This window comes from Rhinopithecus bieti, unplaced genomic scaffold (genome assembly GCF_001698545.2).
Source record: "Rhinopithecus bieti isolate Rb0 unplaced genomic scaffold, ASM169854v2 scaffold_12653, whole genome shotgun sequence".
Taxonomy (NCBI): Eukaryota; Metazoa; Chordata; class Mammalia; order Primates; family Cercopithecidae; genus Rhinopithecus; species Rhinopithecus bieti.
Genome location: NW_016807437.1, coordinates 910,131 through 922,137, shown reverse-complemented (window position 1 = coordinate 922,137; position 12,007 = coordinate 910,131). Strand labels below are relative to the sequence as shown.

The following is a 12,007-nucleotide window of genomic DNA, read 5'->3' as shown; positions in this document are numbered from 1 at the left end:
GGGAAAAAAAGAAAGAAGAGAGAAAGGTGAGGAAGGAAGGCGGCTAGCTAACTGGTCATATTTTTGGCTAAGAAACATACAAAACAGTAGTAAAATTACACTTGAATAACATACACAACACACATCAATAGCTGGAAAGCAAAGACCTTAGTATCTGTAACATTTTGCATATAACATGAATTCTTGTCATCTGCTTCTCAAGTCAAACTGCAAAGTGCTAAGGAAGAAAAGGAAGAAAACAGAACATGGATGCCAAAAGAATTCTAATGGAAAATTACTGGATGACTAAAACTTAGTGACTGTTTTCCCCAAGTAGAAGAGAACACAGAATTTTAAGGACAGGGACTTGGAAATGGAAAGTTTGAAGTTACTGGTTACTCATATGTGCAAATTTCATTTCGGACAATATATAATCCAGAAATATTGCTGGCAATATTGACTTTTGTCTATTTTTATATCTGCATTTTATCATTCACTTACATTATAATTTTTGAGATGTTTTATCTTCACTTCTGATGATCTTCAAATGTCAATGGCTCTTAACACATTAACTGTAAACAAACACAAAGGAACTTAGGGGAATTCAGAAATTTAAGGAACCCTAAAGAATTCTAAATCATTGTGCAAAGCCTGTGGGGCAGGGACTGGTGGGGAGGAGGCTTTGGCAATTACCTGCTTCATACTTTATATGATCTTCAAAATGTAAAACTGTTATTTTGAATGAAATGATACTACCGATACTACCCTCTTAATCATCAGGTAATGAATGAAATGATACTATCCTCTTAATCATCAGGCAAAGAAAAAAATCATCCTATTTTCTGTCAGAAGGAAAAAAAAACATTCAAAGGTAAAGAAAATTCTCTCCAAATATGAACACTCTCACTTGGTCAATGTATAGTGTACCTTTATCCTTCTCCAGCAAAATAGCAGGTCAAGGAAACTCGTGTCCTCATCACTACCACCCAATCAACCTGCCCTGGGACTGCCCTCTAACTACAAAGCTTTGGTCTGCACCTGGGGCACTAGATCTTCAGGCATGTGTGTTCTTTAGAGCACAGACCCTGAAGTCAAATGGACTTGAATTCACATGTCAAGGTGCCCTCTCTAATCTTCTGTTTTCTTCTCTGTAAAATGGAAACATTAACACTCTCTACTTTATATAGTTATGAGGATTATATGAGAAAATGCATAGAAGAAATGTAGCACCATGCCCAGCATAGTAAGCATGCAATAAATGTTGTGCTATTTATATTATTATTGTTGTGTTTAATATTAATACTACTAATTTATTACTATAACTGTCTACCACTAGGAAAGCAAGGCTTGTCTTGGGTATTTCTATTTTGAGGCAATGCCTTTGCTTCTAATAGAAGAATTTTATCTAATATTGGTAACAGAGAACATCTGTACTACACAAAATTTCACTGTTGAGCTTTGCTGGGCTTCTTGGCTCAGCTCAAGAATATTAAGGCTTGTAATCACCAGCCCATCATCAGCCAGTTATTTTCCCTTTTGCTAATGCATAACCTCCAGACAAGGCCTCCTCCCTACCTCAGCAACTGCTCATTTGCTGCTATCAGTAAAAGCAATTCTGCCAAGAAGAGAAATGGATATATTTCTGACTTAATGCCTATTAAATCCTCGGAGCCTGATGAATAAATGTTTTATCAATCCAGAGGAGACTTACATACATATGCTCTTCTATTCACTTCCAAATTATTAAACTCCTTAGGTCTGAAATTATATGCTTAAAATATTAATATTTAATTAGGTGACAAAAGAATATATAAGACACAGATGTCTCTGGATTTTTAATAAAATGTTTAGGTCAAGGATATAAAAACAAACTGAACATTGGCAAAAGCATTCATAAACTAAAATGGTCAGATTTACTTCCCTTATGGAAACCACATCCTTACAACTAAAATGATAGAAAATACCTAAGTAGAACCTGATGCAACATTCAGGAATAGGATAAAATACATGGATACATGGCTTGGAAATGGATGTCAAACTGGAAGTAAGCAGAGTAGACTATCAACTTCATTACCACTACTACTTTACCATGCAATTCCTTGAGCTCTTCAAGTGAAATATAAAACAGCACATCAATCCATTCTTCATTTGATTTCTATTTCCCCATCACTTAATGATCTTTCCATTATTAAATGCATCACTTTCATTTTATGGTTCCAGACTAGGATTATAAAAATCTAACCCAAGACAAGACACAAAAAAACAGAAACCTAAACTCAAGAAGAGTTCAGAGTGCTCCAAGACACAGTTCTCTTCTTTGGTCTGCAACAATGTATCACCTCCTCTCTTTCAGTGTGTTTTCTATTTTGGTAACTGCATTTGCAACTCTAAGGGTGTCTCTGGCATAAGTGAATTGCAGAATTTAGGTGGAAAATGTCTTTCTTTCTTTTAAATGATTCATTTGTACACAAGGGGAAAAGCTGCTATGACTCCAATACCCATTCTCTCCTATTCCTCAGTGACAGAACCTCCAAATTTAGCTCAGCACAAAGGCCTCACAGAAGAGACTGCCTATCCTAGCCTCTCGTTTACCTATGTACGGCCATGGGACCATGTTCTAGCCAACTGGATGTAAGCTTAAAAACAAGACGTGTGACTGCCAAAAAAGTATCCTTTAAAGAGAGAGAGAATGGTGTTCTTCCTCCCTTCCTCCTGAAGATATAATAGCTAGAGTTCCAACAATAATTTTGGTTCATGAGGTAACCCTGGAATGTAAGACAATCTGGGTCCTTGATACTTCAGATCCACCATATTAGATCTGTATTGACTCTCTCCAGGCTTTCATGTGGAAACAAAAAATTTAACATCTCTTATATTAAGCCACTGTCAGTTTGGATTTTCTGTTATGCGCTGCTAAGCCTAAAGCATAACTTAAAAAAAAAAAAAAAAAAAAGAATTTTCCAAATAACAGTGTTTAAATTTTTAATTAAAATATATTTTACAGCTAATTTTTAATATATTTAATACACAGAATCTGCTCTTATTTACTCTAGACTAAAAATATTTAAAGAGACCAAGAGTTATTCATACAAAGTAAGAGTCTTTGAAAGAATGAATATTCACCAGTGATTGAGGCCACAGGTCCTATGTACTTGGGGAAGGGAAGAATTATGAAGCTTGCTTATTAACAGTTTATATTAAAGACAACATTGGTACCTATATAGAAACATATTAGGAGGGACAGGCACAACTAGTTTTGTGTAATAAAACTACAGGAAAGGGAACTGAAGTTATTATTTTCANACTTAAAAAAAAAAAAAAAAAAAAAAATTTCCAAATAACAGTGTTTAAATTTTAATTAAAATATATTTTACAGCTAATTTTAATATATTTAATACACAGAATCTGCTCTTATTTACTCTAGACTAAAATATTTAAAGAGACCAAGAGTTATTCATACAAAGTAAGAGTCTTTGAAAGAATGAATATTCACCAGTGATTGAGGCCACAGGTCCTATGTACTTGGGGAAGGGAAGAATTATGAAGCTTGCTTATTAACAGTTTATATTAAAGACAACATTGGTACCTATATAGAAACATATTAGGAGGGACAGGCACAACTAGTTTTGTGTAATAAAACTACAGGAAAGGGAACTGAAGTTATTATTTTCAAGAAGGCATCTTCCCTAGTCCTTTTATTTCAATAATCTAGTACCAACCTTATCTTTTGAACAGTTCCGTTTTAACGGTGGAAAGTGGTTTTTAAAATCACTCCCTATCCTTGACTATCACCTCTAATAGTGTTTAATTATTATCTACCAATTTAACTAAATCATACAGTAGACACAAAGATAGCAAGTACTTTACATATTCAAAACCATCCTCCTTACAAAGGAAAAATATTCCACACTAAAATCTGGAGAATTTCCATTACTCAAATCCTGAATCACATGCAGTCTTTGGCTCTGGTGATTTTGAATACAATAGCATTAACTTGGCAGCTTTCCAAAACCAACTTACTGCTTTCTGGTCATCTGTATCCAGGTTATCTCCTTCCCTTGGGCATAATCCAAACTTTATGGGTTCAGGTGATGGCCTCCTGGAATTACTTCTTCATAACACAGTTGACCCTTGAACAACATAGGAGTTGGGGTGCTGACCTTCAATGCAGTTGAAAATCCGCATATAATTCTGACTCCCCAAACTACTCCCTAGACTTAACTACCAATAGACTACTGTTGACTGGAGGCTTTACCGATAACATAAATAGCCCATCAAAACATATTTTAGGCTGCACGCCAATAAACCGAACTCTAACAATGAAAAAAAAAGTTATTAAGACAATCACAAGAAAAATAAAATATATTTACTACCCATTAAGTGGAAGTGGGTCATCATCAAGTTTGTTATCCTCATCACGTTGCACATGCTGAGGAGGAAGAGGAGGGGTTGGTCTTGCTGTCAGGAGTGGCAGAGGCAGGAGAAAATCCACATAAAAGTGGATCTGAACGGTTCACACCCATGTGGTTTGAGGGTCAACTGTACCCTTTTTAAATGCTTGTTTCCACTAATCTTTCTCACTAAGAATCTATTTTTAAGAAAAGCCTAAAACACATATTCTTGTTTCGTGTTACTCATGACTAAGAAAAATGCCGTAGGAAGTTTCCTAGAAATCAAATCTAATAAATCGACAAAAGATGACTTTTACCTTTTACTACTTTAGTCAACATTTATTACAAAAATGCTTTCAAGTAATAGTTTCACAGTACCTCTACCATAGACCTTAGCTTAGTTTTAAGTAATGTTGATTGCATTACAAAAGGCACCAATTGGCAAAAGATCCAAGGCAGTGGTTCTCAAACTTTAGCGTCCATCAGGATCACCTGGAAAGCTTGCTAAAACACCAACAGCTGGGCTCCACCCCTAAAATTTTAATTCAGTTAGGTCCAAGGTAGGGCCCAAGATTTTGCATTTTTAACAAATCCCAAAGAGATACTGATGCTACTGGCCTGGAGACCAAACTTTGGGAACTACTGATCTACACTAATAGGAAATTATTGATAATAGCATAAAAGGAAAATACAGATATATACGGGACCCAGTCTCAGGTTCACTATCAACTTGCATTCTTTAAATATGTCCTTTCTGAAAAGCTACATAATTACATATTTCAGACCCATATTGGTTCTTATCTAAGAGAACTTAGTTCTTTGAGGGTTTTTAAGTAATGAAATCCAACATAAGTAATTTTTAGTCTGATATGTTCAATGTTTGATGCAAGGTGCTACTAATAATGCCAAGGTTGTAGGTTCAATCTGGTAGCTTTATTCTGTTTTACAGCTATAATCTCTACCTCTAATCTTGCCAGCTGTCTCAGAAGACATGCCAAGAGTGACAAAGGGAATGGGTAAAAATGTGTGATTGTACACAAATCCATCACCACTACTAGAAAAACAACATAAAAGCATCTACCCTACCATCACTTTTTTTTTCTTGAGACAGGGTCTCACTGTCTTGCCCAGGTCAGAATACAGTGGCACCATCACAACCCACTGCAGCCTCAACATTCCCAGGCGCAGGTGATCCTCTCACACCAGCCTCCCAAGTATCTGGGACTACCCACATGCACTACCACGCCCAGCTAACTTTTTATTTTTTTGCAGAGACAGTTTTCTGCCATGTGACCCAGGCTGGTCTGGAATTTCTGGGCTCAAGCCATCCCAAACTGCTCAGCCTCCCAAACTGCCAGGATTGCAGGCATTAGCTACTGCACCTGGCCTCCAACACAACATTCTTAAGTGACCTTGAGGCTAAAACTAAAGATAAGACCTTGCAACAAAATGTGTTTTAGAAATTTAGGAAACTCTTCTACTTCTTCAGGCTGTAAGTATAATCAAAATCCATGGAAACAGAAATCCAGGAATTGCTGTTTTCAAATGATGATAATTTTAAGGCAGGCATGCAATTTAGAAATGCAATTAGTTGAGAACTACTTTGAGTATGTGTACCTCCCCTTTGATTTGTTTAATGGAAGTTAAATGTAAATATAAGATGCTCATCAATGCTAATGAAATTATATACTAGAAATTGATAAAACCAAAATAATCTGGGATAAACAAGTATGGTACCCAGAATAACTAAAGCCTGAGGGTATATGAAGGATGACAAGAATACACATTAAATAAAACGACTAACAACACAAGTTAGAGCAAAAGGGGCAAAAGTAAACAAGAGTAGCAGATGGATAAATAGGTAGTTGAAGAGGACATAATAACCTCATTATGTATAGGACTGGGCACAGAACAGATAATACAGCCAGTAAAATCAGCTCAAGATATCCAGAGTCTCCCATAAAAATAACTTCAACTTAGACCTGAAATTGCAAGTGTTCAGGCCAAATTCAACAGAAGGAATCCTTTTTAATCCTTTGAATGGGAACAACAAACAAGACCAGTGGTGAACATTCTGTCAACATTCTTTCATTTAGATGTGCACTGAGCACCTATTTGGCACTGGATATCTTACCATTTGATTATGCATAATACAAACAAATCAAAGAAACCCACTAAAGCAGTGCATTTTATACCAGTGTATAAACTGAAAAATGGAAAACCAGACTAAGATGGCAGATTATTACCAATATAATGTCAAATTCTGCTGTGTAACTCATTACAGTTCTGAGACTCAGGACTACTCTTATTATCACATCTGACTTATAGTATTATTTTACCTATATAGTATATTATTGTACCTATATATTTTACCTATAAAGTCATACTTATATCAAGAATCAGACCACACCCAACAAGAATAAAATTACAGAACATAACTAGATTATCAGGATGCTAAAGTGAATTTTTCCACAACCCCCGCTCTCTTTCTGTGGGGCTAGACGTACATGAAGAATGGCCAACAGCAAGATATACAAGAGCTGCTGAACAGTTTACTGAAGTACGGCAATTATTAAGCAGGACTCACCAAAGACAACTACTGTTTTTTATTTTTTTTCTTTGGAGATGGAGTCTCACTCTGTTGCCCACTCTGGAGTGCAGTGGCGCGTTTTTGGCTCACTGCAACCTTGGCCTCCAGGTTCCAGCAATTCTGGTACCTCAGCCTCCCAAGTAGCTAGGATTACAGGCGCGTGCCACCACGCCCAGCTGACAATTACTTTTTTTTTTTTAAAGATTCAGGATGACATAACTATAGCTGGTTAGGAAACTACTATCTGGATATCATATGAAGAATGAAATTGCCCACTTGTGGGCAAAGGTATCAGGCCTATGATGACCTAGAAGGCATAACTGGAGACAAGAGCAACTCTGAAATGACTACAGATACTTAGTAAGACCCATTATATGTTTATTGTGAACTACAGATTGCACAATGGCCTTTCATCCAACTTCAATGGAGTATGTCATTTTCATTTTAAATATTTTTATTTATTTTAAAAGTTTTCTTTTTTAGAGATGGGGTCTCACTATGTTGCCCAGGCTGGTCTCAAACCCCTGGGCTCAAGTGATCCTCCCACCGTGGCCTCCCAAAGTGCTGGGATTACAGGCATGAGCCATGGCACCCGGCCAAGTATGTCATTTTCAAAAAACAATGGGCAACCACATGGATTAGTGTATTAGTCTTCCTACTTCCCAAAAGGGCTTAAAACATCTAATCAATACATTTAAACACAACACATATTTAACTTGAGTTCATGTAATAATAAAAGTACTTAAAGAAATTAGAGATGAGTATATTTCCACCTTCAGATATAAATTTGACTAAAGTGTTTTACTAAGCTAAAGAGAAAGATGCAGTTATGTAGTTAGCATTTACTAACAAACAAGGAGCATACATAATTTTTTCTATAAATAATTTTCCTTGTAGATAAACTCAGCAGAAATTTATGTCAATCTATGGGTGAAAGACATTCTGTGACACATTTAACAATATTAACTACTATTTTGCCAGAGATATCAAAACAAATTCCCAAGGCAGTTTCCCAATTAGGCCTCTGTATAAAACAGAAAGCATAAAATAAACTACAATTTAAGGGCATCATTTCTGCAAAACCTGAGATAATATAGGCCAAACAGCAATAATTTTGCTTTGTCAAAGGCTAGTGTAACAAAAGAAATAAACAATCTAGATAGACACAACACAGCTGTGAGACCACAGCAGTCCACACTGGCAATGTATTAGAATCACCTGCGATGAAGTGTTAGCCTAAATTAAGTTTTCCACACTGGCAATGTATTAGAATCACCTGCGATGAAGTGTTAGCCTCGATTAAGTTTTCCACGCTGGCAATGTATTAGAATCACCTGCGATGAAGTGTTAGCCTAGATTAAGTTTTTCACACCGGCAATGTATTAGAATCAACTGCGAAGACGTGTTAGCCTAGATTGTTTAAAATTAAGCTTTCTAACTAGTGTCTATAATGTATCTATTACATACTGTTGATTAAAGAGAGTGCCACAAACAGGTATGAGGATTGATGAAATAAAAGATACGTAGAATTTAGCAGGGAAACTTCCATACAGTAGACATTAAGTAAATACTACTTTTCTGTCTTCCAGAGGAGAGTAATGAAAGCTGGCATTCTCTCACGGAAAACAGGAATTATACTTACATTTTTGTCCAGAGAGGATGAGACTAAGCTATAATCACAATTCTCGCGAGGAGTACTTAATTTTCTAAAATTCATGTCAGTAAATACTTTTTTATAAAGAAGTTCACAAACTTTAAACTTGCTGGGCTTTCTTTTTTAGGAAATAAATATGTTAAAGTGGCATCGTTAGAAATATTAGTTTGTGATAATAAAAGACACTTATTTAGTGTAATTGCAAATATTCAAAACAGGTTATTTGCAAAGGAATTATCTTTAAAATTAATACCAATGCATTTATCTTGGTATTGTCATTAACATTTAAAAAATGACAATTTTAGAGTTCCAAGGGACCTTACAGATTTTCTAGATTAAGCTTCTTATTTTAAAAGATGAGAAAACCGCAGACTAAAAAGGTTAAACGATAAAGACCAAAGAGCTAGCTCAGCCAGAGACTTCAGCATGGGAGCTTCCTAACTTCCAGTACTTCCTTGTTTCTAACATACTATGCTGCTTCATGTGGTTCTGACTCCTCTGCCTCGGATGAGAGTACTGGTTGCCTCTTATTCTATTCTGAGGCATAGTTGTCATTTGTAACTTTCCCATAAAATTAGAATTTTCCAACCTGTTTTCTGAATGAATTTTACAACTAAACATGTTAATCCTCAGCTTTCTACATTTCAAAGCAATAAATACAGAATTCAAAAAATACTTGATTTAAACGTGCAATATATATAATCAAACTGCAAAGAAAACTCCTCTTCTGGATAATTCAGGCTACAAATTGAAAAAAATGAACATAGTGAGCACCTATCACATGATGAGACTATGTTAAGTGCTGGAGATATGAAGATGATTAAGATTGCCCTCAAGTACAACAGCTTATAGCCTGGTAGAAAAGGCACTTTAAGCCAACAATTATAATGTACTTATTAAGGACTCTGAAAAACGACTGGGCAGGGAGCTATGAACGCATATAGAGATTTAGAATGATGGGATCAGACAGTGGTTCCCCAATGAGGTACTGAACACCAATAGGAAAAAAAGCAATAACTACCCATATTTAGCAGAATCCAGAATGAATTATAATAGAGCCACTTCAATTGATTCGAGAAAATGAAAATTGTGTTTTCACACAGCAGTTATCGAATAACTCTCTAATAACAATTAGACTATTATTCAGTGGGAAAGAACCAGATTTCATCATGGCTGCATAAAAAGCAAACACAGGTCTTACATTATTTTTTAATAAAATTTTAAATCATTATTTTAAAAATCAAAGAAAAAGACTGCATCCAAAACGCGTCTAGTTAATATTCATAAGAGCTCTCTGCAAAGCTGCATAAAGTCCTCCTCAAAATTCCAGGATAAAATTCCCATCTGTTACAAGATAAATGACAACCTGGAGAATCAGTAGCCCAAGAAGGAAGAAAACTACCACTCATTTTGTTTTCTTACACCTATCACTGGGAATAAAAATCACTCAGATTCCCTGATACTGACTTTCAACTGGAAGATTTAGAAAAGAGAAGCACAGGAGACATTTTTATTTACATATTTAAGCAAAAGGAGAGACGAGAAGAAAATCAGAGTGTAGAGAAAAGCATGAAAGAAATTAAGAAAGTGAAGCCATGAAAAGAGAGAAAAGGCTTGGGCAAGAATCCAAAAACCAAAGACATAAGAAAGGGTGCAGAAAGAAAGATTGACTGAAGGATGGTTTTGGAAAAAGTGATAGAGAAAGACAGGAAATGTGGGGAAAAGAATGGGGACGGGGGGAACTGTCTTAAAAAAGGTTTGAGAGGGAATGAGAGACAGAAAGTAATTAACTGGGGCCACCTCCTTTGGGGAGAAAAAGAGATCGGAATATGAAAGGTGGAGGAATCGATAAAGCAGCAGCAAGTTTTAACCTCCTTTTCCTCAGCCTCCACGCCCCAGAGAAAGAGGCAGAAGTGGTTCCCAAGTCCTGGGGAAGGAATTCCGGCGCAGCCTTCAGAAACCAGAATCCGCGAATCGGGGCAACAATTCAGCGGTCCCCGGCCCCTCTCCATCCCCTTCGGACGCTGGGCGGGGCCCTGGGCGTCCTGGTTACCTGGACAAGGAGTCCACGCTGGGCGGCCGAGCCGCCGCCGGCTGGGAGCCAAGACTCTCGCAGCTCGAGCTCTTCTCCATGGCGCGGCAGAGGCAGCAGAGGGAAAGGCTGAAGCGGTCTTCGCGGCCACAGGGCGGGAGAAGCGGAGGGCGGAGTGCTGCGGGCAGGGGCCGCAGTCAGGCCAGCGCCGGACCGGGAGAGAGACCGGAAGCGGCCATGTTCCCCCAGAGTGCACCGCGCCCGTGGGCTGCTGGGCTGCGGGAAGACCCCACTGCGCCCGCTCAGATGCCGCCACCGACGCGCCGTGCTCGCTGTGTCCGGCCGCGCGACCTCGGGTCTTGGGGAAAGGGAGGTGGCGGCTCCCAGGGTGAGAGGGTCTGGTGAAGCGGGAGGGATGAAGGACTAGACCCTTGGGGAAGGAGGAGAAATCCTAGGTGTAAGAGGAATGAGGGAACACTAAGCAGGAGGGTCTCAGGAAAGCGATAAGGACCTGAGGCCAGGAGGATGATTGAGACAGGAATGTGGAGGTCAAGGAAAACAAGAGGACAGGATAATGAGAGAAAAGTGAGAAAGGTATGGAAGAGGGATTGGGGAGGAAACTGATATACATGCAAAAAGAATTATATACTACTGGATGCGGTGGTATTGGATTACCCAAGTAGAAGACAAACTTTTACCATTGTTTCCCTGCCCTTTCAAATTCCCGTGCCTAGCAGGAAGGGAGTGTGGAGGAATAGAACTGTGATAAGAGAACAGGAACTGGGTAAAGAGGAACTGCTTCTGCTAGGATTTTTCTGTTACAGAGGACGTAAGAAGGACACCATAAAGGGATTTTTCTGATAGAGATTGAATCCCAATCATCTCATGTATGGGGTGTAAAATTATGCAAAGATTATTCCTGTAAAATAAATCAGACGATCCTTAAAAAGAAAAAACTTCCTTGCTAGGATAAATAGAATCATACTGATTTAAACTGGATTTAATTTATAATGTACAACTGATGTCTTTAAAAAACCTTATACTTTAAGTGCAGTATTAACTTGCAAGTACATTCCCCAGAAGAACAACCTAGCTTAGTTGTGTTCTGTGGAGCTAAAGTAGTTACTGATGAGTATGTGTTTAAGCACAAAAGGCTTAGCCGTTCTATTCCTTTTTTCAGTTTGGCAAGGACAGACAGCGACCGATTGTTTTTATTTCCATAATTTTTAAGAGACCTTAACTGTACTCTGTAGGCAAAAGGAGTAGGTATTCAAAAACATTTTTTAACAAGCTTAAATATCTATAATGACTCACAGAAGAATTTCCTTATTTCTTTTTTTTTTTTTTTTTTTTTTTTTTTT

At 37.5% G+C, this 12,007-nt stretch overlaps 1 protein-coding gene across 9 annotated transcripts in view; it reads right to left on the bottom strand.

Moving 5' to 3' along the window:
• MTMR2 (myotubularin related protein 2) overlaps window positions 1-11,411 on the bottom strand; it is an 84,978-nt gene extending 73,567 nt beyond the window's left edge. For 2 of the 9 annotated variants that reach the window (XM_017881998.1, XM_017881995.1), the window contains exons 1-2: window positions 10,668-11,408; window positions 481-551 (exon numbers count right to left, since the gene is read on the bottom strand). Coding sequence is in view for 1 of the 9 variants with exons in the window: in XM_017881992.1 (XP_017737481.1) it covers window positions 10,668-10,747 (80 nt within the window). In the remaining 8 variants the exon portion in view is untranslated. The other 7 variants (XM_017881994.1, XM_017881993.1, XM_017882000.1 and 4 more) reach the window with 7 other exon arrangements.
• Between the last annotated feature and the right edge of the window lie 596 nt (window positions 11,412-12,007).